The 19,408-nt window shown below is 40.4% G+C and overlaps 1 protein-coding gene across 1 annotated transcript; it reads left to right on the top strand.

Moving 5' to 3' along the window:
- Positions 1 to 2,987: 2,987 nt before the first annotated feature.
- Positions 2,988 to 14,926, top strand: LOC104910466 (focal adhesion kinase 1-like). Its single transcript, XM_010709355.3, has 2 exons — positions 2,988 to 3,486; positions 14,649 to 14,926. The coding sequence occupies exons 1-2, from the start codon at positions 3,312 to 3,314 to the stop codon at positions 14,909 to 14,911; spliced, it is 438 nt and encodes a 145-aa protein (XP_010707657.1). The 5' UTR covers positions 2,988 to 3,311; the 3' UTR covers positions 14,912 to 14,926.
- The last annotated feature ends 4,482 nt before the right edge of the window (positions 14,927 to 19,408 follow it).

The following is a 19,408-nucleotide window of genomic DNA, read 5'->3' as shown; positions in this document are numbered from 1 at the left end:
GGGAAAAATAAATACCATGTAAGCTGTTCTCCTTCTGTTCCTCACAAGGACAGCCATCCTACAGTAAGGCAATAAATTTGCTCGTAAAACGTCTCCTTTGTGACTGACTGTGCAGTTTTTTACACATTTCTAGGGCTGGGACCAAGCTTTCTCAGGCATTGAAGGCTTCCTCCCTTCTGCCCCAGTACTTACCACCTGTCCATGAGAACCCATTAAACCTGCTGTTCTGCTGGAAGTGCACGTGCATGCTCACTGCTTGGCGAAATTAGGGCTGAGCTGGACGGGAGTGGATCTCAAACACCTCAGGTTGCTGATTTCTGTTCGTTATGGCATATGTTTGCTTTGACATCAGTGATACAGTGTCATTTGGCATTGAGTTTTTCTACATAGTGTTATTTCTGGCTTTGATTACTACTACTTTGCATTTTTTCCTTTTTGCTTTCACTCGTTTTAGGCACGGTGATGCTATTTGTACTATCTCTGTGAGCTGTTTTTTTTAGCATGTAAGAGGAGAATACATAAATGTTATAATAAGTTGATTTATAAGTTCATAGTTTTCTTTCAAAACATCATCTTATTCTTAGGAATATTTCAAAGCAATTTGTTATATCCCTCTTTAATATTAACTTCTCATAAAAGCACAGAAGCAAGGAATTTAAATCTCTCCTGCAAGATGTGTCCTATGAGAACTGACAAACCTCCAAAAATATCATATCATATGCAATGGCCTGATTTGAAAAGGACCACAATGATCATCTGGTTTCAACCCCCCTGCTATGTGCAGGGTCACCAACCTCCAGACCAGGCTGCCCAGAGCCACATCCAGCCTGGCCTTGAATGCCTCCAGGGATGGGGCATCCACAACCTCCTTGGGCAACCTGTTCCAGTGTGTCACCCACCCTCTGTGTGAAGAACTTCCTCCTAATATCCAGCCTAAATCTCCTCTGTCTTAATTTAAAACTATTCCCCCTCATCCTATACTGCCACTTCTTACACCTGATGCAGTGACAGAACACAGCAAGGTAATGTGCAAGTTAGAGGTAGCATGTTGCTACACACTGTGCTTTCTCTTAATTAAAATCTGACAGAAGAAAGCTCTAAAAGTATGTCTGTCTTCTGGCAAATGAGGAATAAAATATTTGTTTTTTGTGGTGTTTTTTTTTGTTCTGGACACTTATCCTGGTCTATAAAAGCATCAGCTCTGGTTATTCAAATGATATTTTAATATCAAGTATTTTGTGGATAATGGAGGATGGAAAATTGAAAGCAGGCATGCTAGTGAAATAGCTATTTCAAAATAATATTTGAAATTCTCTGCTTTCAGATGCTGTTAAAACAATGTAACTGATACGTGCAAGATGGATCTGAGATGGTTTTAACCCTTAACTTGCTACATAGCAAATGTGAAGTTCTCGTGTATTTAGGTGCAAGTTGTCTGCATCTCTGAAATCCGTGTCTTGAGTTTCGTTTGATTAATTTAAAATAAAAATAAAAATCTTCTCTTGTCTGTTTGAAAAAATAGCATAGGGTGGGGGAAGTGTTTGGTGAGGACAATTTTCCCGGTTTGAATTGGAACTCCTTAAGAGCAGCCCTGCGGAGAAGGGCAGAGGGGTCCTGGTAGATGGAGAAGATAACAGAGAGGTTCCTAGTAGATAAAAAGGGTAACGTGAGCTGGCCGTGTGCACTTACAGCCTGGTCAGTATCCTGGGCTGCATTAACAGAGGGATGGCAGCAGGGAGAGGAAGGGTTTGTCTGCCTTTGTTCCATCCATGTCAGTTCCCATCTGGAGTACTGTGTCCAGGCCTGGGGCCCCCAGATGTGGAGCCATTTGAGCTGGTCCAGAGGAAGGCCTCGAAGATGCTCAGAGGGCTGGAGCAGCTCTCCTGTGAAAAAGGTTGAAGGTAGTCGGGATTGTTTAGTTCAGAGAGGAGCAGGCTGCGGGGAGATCTCATTGCAGCCTTCCAGTACTTAAAGGGAGCTTGTAAACAGGAGGGAAATCAAACATTTTACGTGGTCTCATAGTGACAGGACAACAGGGGATCGTTTTAAATTAAAAGGGGCAATCTAGATTAGATGTTGGGGAAGTTTTTCACTGAGAGGGCTGTGAGGCACTGGCACAGGCTGCCCAGAGAGGCTGTGGATGCCCCATTCCTGGAGGTGTTCAAGGCCACGTTGGATGGGATACCAGGCAGCCCTATCTTGTGATTGGCAACCCTACCCATGGCTGGGTGCTGCAACTAGATCATCTTTGAGGTCCCCTCCAACCCAAGCCGTTCCATGACTTCTTTGGAATAAATCTTAATAACTCTTATTAATGTCTGAAATGTTTTTTATTTGTGTAGAAGGGACATTAGCTGTACAGCTGCCAGAGGATTTGTTAAAGCATAACACAAGCTCTGCTGCTCACTCACATTGCTTCTTTTCACCTCCTTTTGGTGTCCATTGCTCTTTGTACAGCTCTGGGACAGAAGAACGTGGCTGCATTTTAATTGAGTTTTTGCTGAGTATCTGTAGCTGGTGCCATGGTAGTTAACTCTCAGATGTTTTGTTGATTTGGGTGTAAATTACAGTTGCTTATCTTTATCTGCCTTCTATCAGATGCAAACAAACCTTATTTGTCTGTGCTGTTACCCAGGAATTCCGTCCATTTTTGCCCAAATTCCTGGCCTTAAGAATTTCTTCAGTAAGTTTTATCACCTGATACATTCTGATCCTAGTAGAAAAACTGCTGTGCAGTGTTAGTAAACACTCTTAAGTGTTTCTAGGGGAAATTGCCATTGTTCTGAGGGAAACAGGATAGTTAGCCTGTATTTTTTTCTTTTGAGTCTGTGCCCTCAAGGCCTTCAGCTCATGCACTGATGCAAAACCAGGAGATGCTTCCATTTTTAACAGTGGAAGTTTGTAGAGCTAAGGAGTTGTGTGATGCACTTCAGGGAGCGTGTTCAGTATTCCACAAGTTGACTTTCTGTGCCTTGATGGATTTCCTTTGCACACGTTTTGTGACACCATCAAAGCTTCACGTTGTAAAAGATTGAGGTTTTAAATGACAATTGGCTCAGAAGAACATTGCAGGCTGTTGTTGTATTTACAAGCATTTCAAACCCAGAAAACCCAGGAGAAAAATTGCTTCTCTTGCTGTTCACTCAGGAAATGGGAGACTAATCTTGTATTAATGATAAGCAATTAATGTATCAAAGGTCTTATGCTTAGGCTGTTACACAGTTGTTTTACATCTGTTCCAGAAACGAAACACTTGACAATTATAACTTTGCTGAACTTAAAAACTCTATTATCTACAGTTAAAATGGAGCATGAAAGTCCTTTGTAGTTTCCATTTGCTTCCATATCAAATGAAGGGTGGGGAGCAGAGGTGTTGCTCTGATGGTGAGCTAAAGAACCATTCGTCTTTGGTAGGAAGAAGATGTCTGTGGGGACTGCGTAGGTCAGCGAGACCCCTGTGTGAGGAGGTAGCTCAGGCACCAGGAGGTGAGTGTTATTTCAGCCAGAAGGCTGAATGCTATAAAGTTTGGTCCAGACTACACTGGTTGTGTGAGTGGTGTCGATCAGCAGCTACTCCTCCTTCTTTCCACTCTGACATTTACTGAGTATCCAGTACATGACTGTTAAAGACTCTTGGTCTTATCCACATATGCTGATTTGGTTGGTCAGGTGCACCTGGGTACTGGCTGATAGGTCAAAGGAGTGAGGAAGATAAGGCTGAAGTTGAATATGATATGTGACTGCTAATTGTTGCTATTTAACCAAATTATTTTCATCCTCTTCATTCTTTATAGTGGAAGAGCTCACTTTCCCTATTGGAGCTCTGCCATTCCTCCCCTCCCCCTTGGCTTGCCCTTGTGTTATAAATCAGTAAATGCAATTTAATGGTTTACTTGTCAGAAGCTCGGAGTTGTCAGATTTGGACTACAAATGATTTGTGCAGTTGTATGGAAGAAAGCAATGTCACTGAAACCCAACTCTCGCTTCTCTGTTGCCTACTTATTTTCCCCACGCTCCACCCAGGTGTAGTCCAGAAGGAGCAATGAGTTGATACACCAGCTGATATATATGGATATATATAATATACCTATAGAATATGGGAAGTCTATCCCTTTACTATTGGCTGTGTGCTTCTGCTGCCTTTGTAGTAGCTCCAGAGCTTTTTAGAGCTCTTTTTGAGCCACTTAACCATATTTACATAGCAAAAATAAGCAAAAACAAAAACCCACTAACACAAAACTAGAAAAAAAGAAGCCTGAACAGATTTTATTCTGTCTCAGTAAGTAAAAGCAGCTCCAAAAATGTGTAGGCAGCAATAGGAAGCTACGGAAGGAAAGCCAGGGTTGCTCAAGTCAGGCAGAGAGGATGAGGAAAGGCTTGGCAGGGAGGAAAAGGGGTAGCAGGCTCTGCAGCTTTGACAGCAGCAAGGACAAATTGGGTATGTTAAATTGGTTCAGCAGCCTTTGGTGACAACTTGTTTTCCTTTGAAAAATGAGCTTAAACTTCTGTACAAATATGTATGTGTATGTTCTTTGGTTGTCTGCAGCTTCTTGTAGAGCTGAGAAACCAGACTTGAGTTCTTTTAATGATATTTGAATGTTAAAGTGTGCATGAGAATTTGAACTGTTCTTGGCTTATTTGATTTAAAAATAACAGCAACAAAACAACAAATAAACTGTCTAAAGATGAGAATACACAGTGTAGATTTTCTGGCACGTTCATAAGTGTGCTTTTTTCCCTCAGTTTTTGCATTTTCCTGAACTGTTCTGTGCAAGAAAACTCAGTTTTCTTTGTTACTTCATTTAATTTTCAGACTTAGTCTCTCCCAAGCCTCAAGATAGGCATCTTGAGCTGGCTTTCAGCTGGATTTTGACAGAACCATGCTTCAGCTTCAATGATAGAAGCAAAAGGTGAAGCTGTGGAATTGAAGAATGTGAAAAATGCATCACGTCACTGGCCCATCTAGCATACTATCTGCTGCTTCTTTCCAGGTCTTCCCTATGAAAATTAAGAAGTTATTAGTTTATTCAAATATCAATGCATTCTTTTAACAGGGGACTTAGGGTTCATTTAATCCATCATCTCGCAGATGCCACAGATGTTAATCAAGCTCTATCTCTTCCCTGTCTCCTGGTCTCACAATTTGATGGGTTCCAGCATTTTGAGTTCTCCCTAATAGAACTGCTACTCTGCCACCAAGCATTTTGGTTGCCTTTGTATGGGGTTTCTAGGTATTAATTGTGGTAGAAAAGAAGCTTCATTGTCTTGATTGCACTTTGTGGTTAAAACAGAATAAACATCCATGGTTCTCTGCTGGCAAGAAGTTGTGTGATGGTAGGCCTCCAACCCCTGCCTTTAACAAGCTCTCTCAGAACCTCTTCCACGTTATGAATGTCCCCACTTTCATTAATAATGTGTTAAGAATCCTTCATTTGGAATACCTAATGCTTTACTTCTTTGTGGCATCTTTCCTAAAGCTGACTTCTGTATCAGATTGCATTGGGATTTGAATCCTCCAGCCTGTGAAATACTGCTGCATAAAGAAGATGAGTTGCCTGCGTAGTCACAGCAAAACAACACTCACTTTGTATGGAAATGTAGTTGTTCTCTTTTCTGGAGGCTTTTCCTCCTATTTTCACTCTAGCCACTGTGGAGTACTTTTACAAGATGCTCAAACCATGCTGAGGGACATGGTTTAGTGAGTACTATTGGTGATAGGTGAATGGTTGGACTGGATGATCTTGAAGGTCTTTTCCAACCTCGGTGATTCTGTGAAACACATTATGAGCACAGATTGCAAATGCTTAAGGATTCCTTGCTTCCTGAAGTTCATGTGCAAAGTTCCTTTGATTACTGGTCTCTAATAACAGACTCTATTTTCAGAGCAAATGCTACTCAGTATCTTAAAAACTTTATTTTTAGTTTTTATTTTTATTATTAAAACATTTTTAAGTGGCCTCCAGTATTAATGTTTCTACATGCTCTGACAGGGCCTCAAGGAAGACTGGGTTGATAGCTCTGTGTAGTACAGACCAATGGAACTGTTGTAACATCAGTTTATTACCACCAGATGTTTCTACAAGAGTTCAGATTGTTGGATAAGAATTGCATTTTTTTTTTTCTCCCCCAGGGAAGAATAGTGTAACAGCCATGCACTATAAAGTAAGCTTCATCTTCTGGGTCATCTTAAGATATGCTCAGATCTGCTCTAAAATGGTGTAACATCTTCTGGTGGAGGTAGTGAAACCTGCTTGCTTGTGTTTGTTTGTTTGTTTTTTAGTTCATTTTTTAGTGTTTGCCTTCATTTCTTCATGTGCCCCATACCATGAAGACCTTACCCAGCCATTGCCATGTCCTTTGACAGCCCTGCAGGACGAGGGGCAACATACGCTGGTGGCTTTGGACGTAATTGAGTACTAACAGAGCTGTGGTTAGGGCAAACCCAAACCGTTCTTTTCATGGAAGGCTGTATTATATTTTCTTTCCTATGTGGGCGCTACAAAACCTGTTACAGTTTTGATCCAGACTGTCCCTTCTGATGGGGGTGGCTGCGAAGGAAGCGGTGGGTTGGGTTCTCAAAAGGTTCTCAAATGCTTTCTTCCACTGGGCAGTATGGAGTAATGAGAAGCATAAAGCTGAATTGCTACAGCATCAGACTTTGCTGTAGAGGATTGAGCCGTTTTTTCTTCTGCAGACCAATATTTTTTGAAGGTTTCCCTTTTTGTGAGGAATTGCCAAAGTCAGTCAACTGGTTTAGCAGCCATGGTGCCTTACTGCACTGCTTTATTCGTGTATCATCTCCAAAAGCTGTAACTGGAAGAATTTTTATGGTCGGCCTACATTAAACTGCCATTCAGTCGCCTGAATAAGAATCACTTTGTTCTTCGTTTCTCTGTATGTAACAGAGGCTGTAATTACCGGCTTTGGAAAACACTTGAGCCACAATAGGCTTAAGTCAAACTTTTTACAGGTCATTGGTTTTTGTAATGGGGCCATTGCCATGCACTGGGACAACGTGACTATTGTCATGCACTGTTCCTCCCGAGTACTTAAGTGCCTCTTATCTGATGTGCTCTTCTGGCTTTCATAAAAATAGGGATGACATGAGGGCAACTCAAACTGTTGCAAAGTGAGTCAGAAATTAAAATCCGACGCAGCCGAGTGTTGTGTAATAAAGGGCTGGGATGCTATAATCATTCAGTACCCAAGTAGGAAGGGCAAGTTTAAAGTCAAATAGTAGAAAAAGCCAAATATTTTTATCTCTGATAATGCATAACTGAAATACCTTACTGCTTCCCTTAGCTGTTCAGACATGTCTAGCTCCTAATCTCCTTGAAGCATGCTCTCGTTATCACTAATTCTAATTTACACTTTGCGTTTGGTATTCTGGAAAGACAGCAAATACTGCTTCTATTTACTACTTGTACAGCTGTTGCCTCTCCTGGGCAATATTCAGTAAGCAGTACTTGAAGGGGTTAAGTTCAATTGCTTGCATCACTGTCCTGTTCAGAAGTAGGGTTGCTGCCAACCATTGGTGCAACTTAACAACAGTTAGAATTCTGTTGTAGCCTTTTTGTAGAAATACAGAATTGTTACTACTCAATTCTGTGCTTTTTCACAGAATCACAGAATGACCGGGGTTGGAAGGGACCTCAAGGATCACAAAGCTCCAACCCCCTGCCACATGCAGGGCCACCAACCTCCCCATTTAATATTAGACCAGGCTGCCCAGGACCCCATCCAACCTGGCCTTGAACACCTCCAGGGATGGGGCATTCACAACCTCTCTGGGCAGCCTGTTCCAGCACCTCACCACTCTCATAGTAAGGAACTTCCCCCTGACATCCAACCTAAATCTTCCCTCCTTCAACTTAAAACCATTTCCCGTTGTCCTATTGTTATCTACCCTTTCAAAGAGTTGAAGTTTTGAGTTTCTGGGAAAAGTTCTGTTATAATACTGTATACCTTGCCAAAGAGATTCGTAAGATCAGCAATTGAAGCTATAAGAAGGGATCGGTATGTATGTGGACTTCCAGTTGTTCCAATGGACCACAGTGGGCATTTGGAGTGATGTTGAAAACTGAGGCAAGTATCTGGCTGGACACCTTGTTCTAATTAAAGATGTGGATTTTCTTTTATTCCCAACTCAAATGATATTTCCTCATTATCATTTCCTTTAATATTGCAACTAGGAATTGGTGCTGACTCCAAAGGGAGTTGCTGAGTACTGCTGGTTATACAGCAGTGTTGCAAGAAAATTGGGTTAAACCCAGCCTTTGAGGTACGTCAGGACTTTCCCATGGGATTTGGGAAAGGGTGTCATTCTGAATATTGCAAGACATCTTAATGAAGCTGGATTACTGCTTGACAGTAGATGTAGCTCAGCTCCTTGTCAGTATTCTTTAAAATTTTTCTCCATCTGTCTATCGTGAGGTGCAGTGGCTCCTGAGTAATAGGCAAATACTTCTGGACCACTTTTCAAAAGTGATATAAAGGTTCCTGAGACAGCCCTCACTTACAGCAGCTGTGCATGACATCAGCCCTTGTTTCAGCTAGTCTAGGATGGGTATACTTATTGATTTTTTTTTTTGCTGAGATGTGCTTGCCTCCTGTTCAGCAGGCTGAAGGATGTCATATTGCTTCATTTCTTACAGTTCTTGTAGCTCATGTTTTTTGTGAATTATCTCTTTGTGCTTCTCCTGAACATTTAATCTCCTTAAAACATCGATACAATTGAAGTAAATTTTCTGCACCTTTGCAGCTTGCATTGCTAATCTTGTTTTGACTTTGGTCTCTATCATATTTTTCATTTTGACCTTTTGGTGTATTTCTAAAATACGTGATTGTGTGTTAGGAAAGAGACTATAAATTTTTGCCCTGTACTGAACTAAGACCTTGAGTTAGTAACTGCTAAAGGCAGCATTCCAAAGGAAAGAAAATGGTCAGCAGTTGTCAGTTTCGGACTATTCTTCCATTTCATATTGATATAGTAAAATAGTTGGTGTGTCAGTTTGGACTAAAATAGATATCAGGAACTCATTGAAATGCTTTTAATGTCTGGCCAGCCTGCTTCATACTTCTTTGACATGGGGGGCTTAAGGGCTTCTGACCACAATTAGTGAACTCATAAATACATATATTTATGAGGTGTGGTAATCAGGAAGCATCCAGAGAGGAGAAGTCAAGGGATGTGTGCTCCTGGACGTGTAGCTATAGAAAGTGTTAACCAGGAGAGTGAATTTGATTGGAAGGAGAAGAGAATTACAGCTTTTTTCCTCTTTCTTTTGAACATCAGCATTAACTGAAAGAAAGACAAGAAAAATAAGCTCAACAGGAAATAAACAGGGAGGTTCCAATATGGAAATGGCTGAAATATAGTGACTGTTTCTGAAGGCAAAAGTGACTGCTATAGGAAGAAATAGGAAGAAATACCATTTCTCTTCTCTTTCTCTGTTTATACCCAGTTTGAAATCAGAAAGCTGAAAGCTTCCTCACATTTATCGTTCTTAAATTCATAGGGATGTGGATATAGGTATCTACTTGTGCTTTTTATTCTATCCAGTCTTCTGGGAATGTGACTGTGCCATAACTCTGTGTATGCAGCTGTGTCATGGGACCCTTGGCAAGTAGATTATGTTGACTGTTTCTTTAGGAGAAATGGGGTTTTGTAAGTATCCCTGTGACAGGGAGTCATCCATCTGTCCCAAACCTTTTGATACATAAATACAAAGAAACAACAACAACAACAAAAGATATCAGGAGATGTATGAAAAGAGTCAGCAGAGTGAAAAACTTGGTGCAGACCCCTGAAAATACAAGTTTTATACTGGAGAAAGTACTTAAAATTGTACCTTATATCCTCAATTTCTGTGAGGGTGAGATAGACAAGTTAATATTTGCAAGGTGAGCTGCAACAGGATTTGATGCAAACTGTGAAAATGGATTGGGCTTTAAATTCACATGTTTACTGTCTGATGTGAGAGACGTTGCTGATGAGTTTTATTGTTCCAAAAGGCTAATAATCTACCCTGATCTTTTGCATAGTACATACAGAGTGCTTAATCTGGATATTCTGGTAAAATTACAGAGGGGTTGCAATCCCTCCCTGATCCATTATGAAGTGTTTTAAGAATTTAGTATATCCTGTGATAAGCATTTTGAGAACACAGGCTTGCCCTTCCAAAACTTTTCCCATTTTGAGCTTGAAGTTGGCTGTTGTTTCACTTTGTGGTTGGACTTGATGATCTTTAAGGTCTTTTCCGACCTGAGCAATTCTATGATTGTAGGGTGGGAGGAATTATTAATTTAGCCCTCACCAATTCGCTGGGTTTAAAAGGGACCTGGGGAGATGGTTGTAATGGAAGTGATTGTTCATCACTTTGTGTCGTCTCACTGAGCACCATGGAGAGGAGCCTCACTTCATCTTCATTATTCCCTCCCTATCAGGTATTTATACACATGGATGAGGTACCCTGGAGCTCTCTTCTAGAAATTATCGTAGATTTGGATGTCTTCAAGCTTGAGATGGGTTCACCTCAGCAACATTATAAAAACTTCATTGTACTTGTAAAGGTTATGATGAAGTCATAGTGTCAATAATTATAGCTTGGTTCCTTGTCAGACGAACTTGTTGGCATCATGTTGATGGCCATGTGCCAAATCTTGTATTGAGTAACTTATTTTCCATATATTATCCATTTACTAATAGTGCAGACATTTTTGACGTTGAAAAGGTTGACTCTATCAGACTACTTAACACTTTATTAATAGATTTAAATATGTTATGACTTTTTTTGACTGTCTCGTTAGTGGAAGGGATTTCGTTTCTCAGTACTCAGAGCTGGTGGTGAAGTATGACTTTGAACTTTGATTGTTTGTACTGCCAGAAGTCATAATATTGACTTTGTTTCCAATGCAGTCATCAAATGTGGGGAATATGCAGTGCTGGTAAGTTGTCAGCAGGAATTAAGTTGAGCAGTGAATGAATTGTGAACAAATTTTTAGAAGTCATTCAGTTAGTGAACTCATAATTTTATCTTTGTGAGAAAATAAAAACAACTTTTATTGTAATTTATTCAGGTATCAGTAGTGAAAATGGCTGCCATTCAGAATTGAATTGTTAAAAAAAAAAAAAAAAAGCACAAACAAGGTCAGCAGTACTTCCTTGCTGTGCAGTGTGGTTTTGTTTGTTTTTCAATAATAATAATAAAGGCTCTTCTGACCTCACTTAAGTGTCTTCTATTTACATTCCTAAATCTCAGCTATTCTGCCAGATGATATCAGTTTATCAAAATGATAATGTACATTGTGATTTGGTAACAACTTACAGCATCTTCGCAGAATCACCTAATGCCAGCAGGCCAGGATGGCTTTGCTTCACTCTCCTGAAGCATGAAATAAGTTGCTGTAGTACTGAGAAACAATGTTTTTTTTGTTTGTTTGTTTGTTTTTTTGCAAAGTGTGTGAACTGGGAGATTGATAGCTTTTCATCTTGGAAGCCCAGAGGGAAAGATAACACTCAGCTCTGCATACAAACAGGCTGACCATTGAGCTTGATGTGCCTCTGCTCCTTTATCATCACAGTACCCAATAAAACCAAGCAGAATAAAGTCAGAATAAAGTAGCTCATTTCTGCTGTATAATAGCCTCCTGCCTGTCTGGTTAATACCAAGAGGACTAAAGCTGATATTTCTGTTTTGTGAGATTACAAACCTGGCTGGAATTTAGAAAAGCTCAAGTAAGCATCCTTGTTTGGTCACCTTAGCTCTCTTTGCATCTTATAATAACCAAGCAGATCTTGGAAAATAGTTGCTGAACTATCCTTACGAGAAGTGCAGTTATGTTTTACAACGTTTTGGCCAAGGGCAAAGCTTTACAGTCACATCATAAACTCAAAACCAGGGGCTGGTTTTAATGGTTAAGTTAATAGATCCATAACCAGAGCTATGGCATGTGTTTCTGTAACTTAAGAGCTATCGAATTTATTGCCTGTTTGTTACCTTGTAAAGAAAGCACTGGGATTTTTAAAAGTTGAAAGTTGTAAAGAACCTGAAGATGATGAAATTTTTAAGGAAAAGTGCTTGTCTAACTTGTAGTAGGAGGTTGTTTTACCTTTAAATGCTTCTGTCCTGTGAAATGCTGTGGGTACTGACCATACATTGTACCTAGGATGGTCAGTTCTCAATGCTGGATTCCAGATTTTCTCCTCAAATGATGCATATGAAGAAATTCCCTCTGTCATGAGTGTTTTTCTTATCCACTGAAATTATGCTAAGAGCACTTCTGTGTATAAAATTGATGTCTTTCATCACTTCTCTGTTTGCAGCTCCCAAGGGATGTAGACTGTCCATAGTAAGTCTGTGGTTAGACACTCAAAATACTTGTTTCTGCTTTTCCTGCCAGAGAAAATCTGTTAAATTTGTCTGTTCAGTTGATGACATGCTACGCATAAACATTAAAACAGGTGTTCTTCTTGTTCCCCGTGGCCAAAAAAAGATAAATCCTCATGTTGCTCTGGTTTGCAGTGATTTTCTTCTACTGTTTGTTGTGTGTAAGCTTGACATATAACATTCAGTGTTTTTGCTCGTGACTTTGGGGTACTGTAGTAGGTTTTAAAGGAAGCAGAATTTAATAGCAAAAGGTTAAAAGTGGCCCAAGTTGAGCAGAAAACTGCTATTTAATTCTTAGTCATTACGCTATTGAGAGCAGTTAGGACTTTGGCTGAGGGAGTTGTCTTTAGACTGCTCCCCAGTCTCCTCTGTTGGAGTTTTACAGCCCAATTTTACATTACAGGAGAGGAGCTTTGCAGAAGGTCGTGATGTATTGGTCTCAGTCTGCCAAGAGGAGGATTGTTAGACCTGCTTCAGCTTTTTTTATGGGAGGTTTTTATGAAAACAGCTTGCAAACTTCTTCTGTGAGGATAAAACAAAAGGTTTTGCCCGGTGCTTTCTGATCTGTATTTGTTGGTGTAGAGTGGACAGAAGGAAGGATTTATAAATAAGTATAGGATTAGTTGAGAGCTTCTTCAGTTTCATCAGTCTGTTCCCAGAGTCAGCAATGAGCAGGTACAGGAATTCCCTCAAGTATCAGGCATGGAGAGTATTTGGGAGAAGTGTCTTCCACTTGTTGGCCTATGCTTACCTTCCCTAAGGGCTTGCTTCCAAGACCTTTGTCTGACCTAGTATTGCCAACTTGAAGTTTGTACGGCTTTGGGTGGATGCAATTCCCCCATTTATTGAAAAAGTCATGCTGTCATACTGTGCAGGTAGTCTGTTGGTTTCCACTTACCTTGTGCTGTAGCTCCTTATCCTGGAGGTGCTCAAGGCCAGCTTGGATGGGGCCCTAGATAGTCTGGTCTGGTATTAGGATATACTCAGATACTCAACAGCAGTACAGTCTAAAGCAATTTCATTGTCTTCTCCTTATGACTCTTTCCCAAGCCAGCTTTACTGCTACAGAGGCATTCACTCTGCCATGCTCAAAAGATCAAGCTTGTTGTTCTTTAGCATTGCCACATTTGATAAACTGCCTCCCTGCTGTGTTCACTCTACAAGGAAGAGGAGCTGAAATTCTCGGTGCACTTGTGCAGCCCTGACAGCTCAGCCCATTGATCTTTTTTGTTTGCAGCCAGCAGATTGGGATGATTCCTAAGGCTGTATCAAGCAAAGGAAAATTTATTGTTTTCTCTTTTTGTCTCTTGTTCGGTATTGATTTCTCAGATTTCTCCATCTGCTCATTGTTGACAAATTTGCAGCAGTAGCCAGGAGGCAATTTTTTGCTTCTTTGAGATACAGGTTCATAGTGTTGGCTGTGTCTTTTGCCACTAGATACGAAAATCACTTGGAAACAAAACAAAAAGTCAGTGGCATAGCAGTATTTAGAATAGTAGAATGACTTGGGTTGGAAGGGATCTTAAACCCTGCCATGGGCAGGGTTGCCATCCACCAGATCAGACTGCCCAGGGCCCCATCCAACCTGGCCTTGAAAGCCTCCAGGGATGGGGCATCTTCAGCTTCTGTGGGCAGCCTGTGCCAGCGCCTCACTGTTCTACCACAGTTGCTGGGAGGGCATTCAGTGGTATCTTCATGGTGCCTCATTGAAGGATGAATTTAAGTCTGGATGGTCCGAGTTCCACTGCGTCCCAGAATAGCTGAAAATGACTGATTTTCTATGGTCCTAGCATTAAACTGGAGAGGCTGGTGTTGGTGTGAATCATATAGATTCAGAGTTGTGTCTTGGTTGTCAGAGTTTCCTGGTGCCAGTCTTTGGGCTTCTGTAAGGCCAACTTTGAGTGAGCGGTCTTGGCAGTGGGAGCTCCTGGTAAAACTGGAAGTCAGCATTTGCTCTTTAAAGGAGATTGGCTGGATTAAAATACAGAAAGAGAAGGAAGAAGTCTTGTTTGAGATACCACTTCTGTTATTTGCGCTGTACACATTAGACTGATGTACTCAGAGAGTCTCATCATTTTTTTTGATACTACTCTGGATAGATTTTGTTTTAGTAAACTGTTTTAGTAAAGAACTCCAAATAAGCAATTAAATGAGCCTTAAAAATTAGTCTTGTAGAATTTGCAATAAGTGTTTTGTCTGAATCACTCTAAGAATTTGGGCATAATGAAAATTAATTTGTTTTCTGTTTTCCTTTTCCAGAATATGACAGATACCTAGCATCTAGCAAAACCATGGCAGCAGCTTACCTTGATCCAAACTTGAATCATACACCAAGTTCAAGTGCAAAGACGCACCTCGGTACTGGGATGGAGCGTTCCCCAGGGGCCATGGAGCGAGTCCTAAAGGTTTTTCACTACTTTGAATCCAGCAGTGAGCCAACGACATGGGCCAGCATTATCCGGCATGGAGATGCTACTGATGTTCGAGTAAGTCTGGTTTTAACATTCTCTTGCCATCTTTAGGTTAAATGTGAACTTCACCCTCAAAAGGTGAAATCTGGAAGCCAGGAAACACAGAAGATTCACTGTTTATTTTGAAAGAATCTTTACCTGTTGTATGTTTTGAGTAATTTTTGGAAAAGGCTTTAAATGGTACCAACTTTCCTTCGGGGAGAGAGTGGAAGAGCTGTGGAAATTGATGTATGATATTTTACTGCCTTAAAGAAATAGAAAAACTCTTCCCATTTTGTAGAACAGAAACATGAAATTTCTAGAACTGGTTGTCAGTTTAAATACTACCATTGACTTATGTCATTCAACATTTATCACTTTGTATTCCCCAAAATTCTGTGTGGTGATGGGAGGAAATGTAGGAGAGGAGAGGTATTAAATGGCTTTCTTCTTGTTATTTATTTAAAAAAAAGTAGGGAAGTCAACTCTTTGAAATAGTAGATAACGACAGGACAAGGGAAAATGATTTTAAGTTGAAGGAGGGAAGATTTAGGTTGGATATCAGGGGGAAGTTCTTTATGGAGAGAGAGTGGTGAGGTGCTGGAACAGGCTGCCCAGAGAGGTTGTGGATGCCCCATTCCTGGAGGTGCTCAAGGCCAGACTGGATGGAGCCCTGGGCAGCCTGGTCTAGCATTAAAAGTGGAGGTTGACGGCCCTGCATGCATTGGCATTGGGGGGTTGGAGCTTGATGATCCTTGAGGTCCTTTCCATCCAGGGCCATTCTGTGATTCTGTAAATGTAAAAAAAGGAAACAATTGTTGAAAATATTTAAGGATATGTTGTTTTTTTTCTTTTAATTCTTGTTTAGAAAGTATTTCCTTCCGTTGTTGGGGATCAAAAAATTTTACAGCAAAGCCCTTTCTTCCCACTGCTCTACCCCTCCTCACCACAAATAAAACCTGGTTTTATTTGTACAGTGCAGTTCTTCAGCTAACTTAAACAACAAAAAAAGAAGACTAAGGATTGTTTTAATAATTACTTCAGGTATATGTTATCTTTGATATGTGTGTAAGTATACATATGCATGAAAATATTGTGTTTATTTTGGAGAGGGTTAAACAGCTCTGTGTAGAATGTGGAGAATAGTAATCTGACTATGAGACCTTTACTTAGCATTTGCTACACTTATTCACATTCCGAGGTCTTGTGGTTCTTAAATGAAATGAACTGTGTTTAGCATTTCAAGTACTGTTAAAGCTTAGTTGTTTGCTTGTTTTCAGCTATTGTCCAAGAGCAGTCTTGCCTTGTGGTAGGTGGTTTACAGGGTTGGCTTTGTTCTGCAGGGTTCTTGCTGTGGAAGCGGGTTGCCACCTGCCCATTCCTTCTAGCATCTGTATTCTCTGTACAGTACTTTAAATTCCAGTAATGAATTTTGAATGCTTTCTCTTCCTTTTCTACTACTTTCTAGCATCTTTGTGTATAAAAAGACTTCAGAGCATTCTTAGGTGGAGTAGGTCTTGCTGCAGTGATCACAGACTTGTGAAATTCAGACATTTTCCTTGGTGATCATCAGAAAATCTGCCTCTTGACAATTTAATCAGCTCATATCTCTGTATAGGGATAACTTGGTGGCTAAACAAATTAGAGATACACTGGTAGGAATCACTGTCATCAATAACATACACTTATTTTACATGAAACAGAGTTTTTTGAGTGCTGCATCATATCTTAATTGCCTGACTTAAGTATATTGATTTGATGTATCCGGCGTGATTGATTCATTTCATAAAGTGTACTATGGTGTGCAAGAGAGGAAAATTGTGTCAGTTTTTAACCTTACTTGCAAGTGGATTTAAATATACAGTTGAAATCCAGGTTATCTTTCCAAAGCAATATGTAGAAATAAAAACAGATTACATCTCTGGTTTCTTCGATTAAAAAAATTCCAGTGGCTATGGGCTTTTAGAATGCAAAATTTACACTCCCTGTAAAAAAAAATCCAATGTTGAGTTGAATTTGGACAGCCACATAATCCTACTTTAAGCAAGAACATGTCATTTTTTTTTTTTTTTAATTTGAAAGAATTAAAGGATTAGTAGCAGTTACCTGAGGCTTGCCTTTATTTTTGATTTTCGTATATGTACATTTCTTCGTATGTTTGTTTCTAAAGTAATTAATATCTAAGAACAAGAACACTGGGCAAGTGATGAATCACTGTTACTTCCACTTATTTAACAAAGCAGCTGCCTTTTTATTTTGGCAGAGTGAGACAGTCACTGTGGATATGAGCAGGTACTCATAGCAGTGGCCTAGCACTGATGGATTACCGTGTCCTGACATTTGTTTCAGAAACAGTGAATGGTTGTTGGAGTATATACGCCTCCATTCCATGTAAGTGACTGCTGTTTGACTAAGTTAAGTAATTTAAGGTGAAAACAGCCTTGAAGGTTTTTCATGCCTTTGTTTTTTCCTTCACCTCTTGCAATGGAGGTTGACTGCAATAGAGCTTTCCATTTCTTCTGCGGGTTACAAACTTAAAGGAGGCTGATGCTGGGTTTGTCTCTTGGCTCATTTCTGTGAACTCTTGGAAATATTCAGCAGTGAATGCCTTTGAGAAAACTGCGCAACTAAAAGGGAAAGAAAAATTTTTTTCAAGATCTCCCTGATTAGTGTGGCTTCTGGAGTGATAGCCAAGGAAGCCTTCCAGCCTTGAAAGGAAGGCAGATTTGGACTGGGATCTCCAGAGCAGCCAATTTCAAGGTATTTCTGCTGATAAAGCAGAGGACTTTGTGTTATGTGCTAACACTGAAGGAAAGTCAGGAAAGAAACTTCCTCGCTTATTTTTAGTGTTTCCCTAACATAATATCTCCTGTTTCAAGTCAAACTGTATTTGCCTTTGTCAGTGGAAAGGACGTGTTTGGTTAAAGAAACAAGGAAAAACCCTCTTCCCTTTCAAAAAACAAACAAAAAATTGAGATATTTTATGATTTGTCAAGAGCAGGGTAGAAAACATCTTTGATCATTAAAGGGGGAAACCTTTGTAATGAAAAGACTCTCATTGTTAAGCTGAGATGAACATAATTTAGCTTTGTATAAGAGTCTCAAAGTGCCCAGACTAAAGGTACGATTTCCTTGCTATTTCTCTTGAAATATCTTTAAACAAGACAGCAGTGTTTATATGTGGGCTTTGCTCTAAGGAGAACTTCATGACTGTAACTGTTGTTTCTGGATGGATTTAGACCCTCAAAGGCAGCTGTTTTTTCTGAAGGATGAGCCCATATTCTCCAGTGGATTGAAGAGCGACTTTTCAATTCTTAGAAATGCTTTTTTGGATTTCAGAGAACTGACACGCTCTCTTTTATGCTCTTTTTCCCTTGGTGTTAAAGTAAAGACATGCTTCATTTCCAAAAGAAAAAAAGGTCTTTATGGCTGTTCAAACATTGGCCACCTACAGCAAGTGCTTGGCTATATTTGCTATGCAGAAAAGGAAAGGTTGTTGAACTTGTTATTTCTGTTAATATGTGTTTTCTGTGTGCACATTCACAAAGTTGGATTTCCAGGGCATGCTCTGCCCTGTTCACAGCCTCAGCACCGGAATGCAGTGGGGTGGGCACTGCTGGGATTTCTTTGGTCTCAAGTGCACCTGGAATGTAAACAGTGCCACTGAATTTCAAGCTGCAATTACAGGTAAATTGCCTTTCTGTTTCCAGAAGCTGTGGTTGAAGCAGAGAAATAAATGTGTTGTTGACATTTAGCAGATTGAGGGATGAGAGGAGTGGATTTTTATTAAACAAGCCTTTGAAAATCTTGTGCGAACTGGTCTAGACAGAAGGCTTTTTGCTCAAGTGCAGTTCTGCTTCGTGCTCTGCATTTACACTCAGAAGCATCTGGCTCGCTTCTGATGTATCTTTTCAACTTGTAGTCCTCCAGTGCTATCCTAGAAAACATGGGTGCGTGATTGGAAGAGCTGTGTGATTCCAGCCAGGTCCCTCACCAGAGTTTTTTAGGAGGGCTAAAGCACATTCTCTCAATACTTCACTAAAGCAGTTAAGTAAGCTGCATTACTGTGTTATTCAGTGTTCCTTACTTTTTTTTCCTGTTTACCTCTCCCATTCAATCCATACCCACCATTTTTACCATCCAAAACTATTTGCAGTTTCCATGTCTAAGTCTATCCTGTATTGACTGTGTTTCATTCTTTTTGGTTAGCTGTTCACAGAATCACAGAATCACAGAATTGTAGGGGTTGGAAGGGACCTCTAGAGATCATCGAGACCAACCCCCCTGCCAAAGCAGGTTCCCTACACCAGGTCACACAGGTAGGCGTCCAGGCGAGACTTGAATATCTCCAGAGAAGGAGACTCCACAACCTCCCTGGGCAGCCTGTTCCAGTGCTCCGTCACCCTCACCGTGAAGAGGTTCTTACGCACATTCGTGCGAAACTTCCTGTGCTGCAGCTTATGTCCGTTTCCCCTCGTCCTGTCTCCACGTACCACTGAAAAGAGACTGGCCTCACCACTATGGCCGCCACACCTCAGATATTTATAAACCTGGATCAGGTCCCCTCTC

This window comes from Meleagris gallopavo, chromosome 3 (genome assembly GCF_000146605.3).
Source record: "Meleagris gallopavo isolate NT-WF06-2002-E0010 breed Aviagen turkey brand Nicholas breeding stock chromosome 3, Turkey_5.1, whole genome shotgun sequence".
Lineage (NCBI taxonomy): Eukaryota > Metazoa > Chordata > Aves > Galliformes > Phasianidae > Meleagris > Meleagris gallopavo.
Note: the sequence above shows the minus strand (reverse complement) of the source record. Positions and strands in the feature narration are given on the sequence as shown.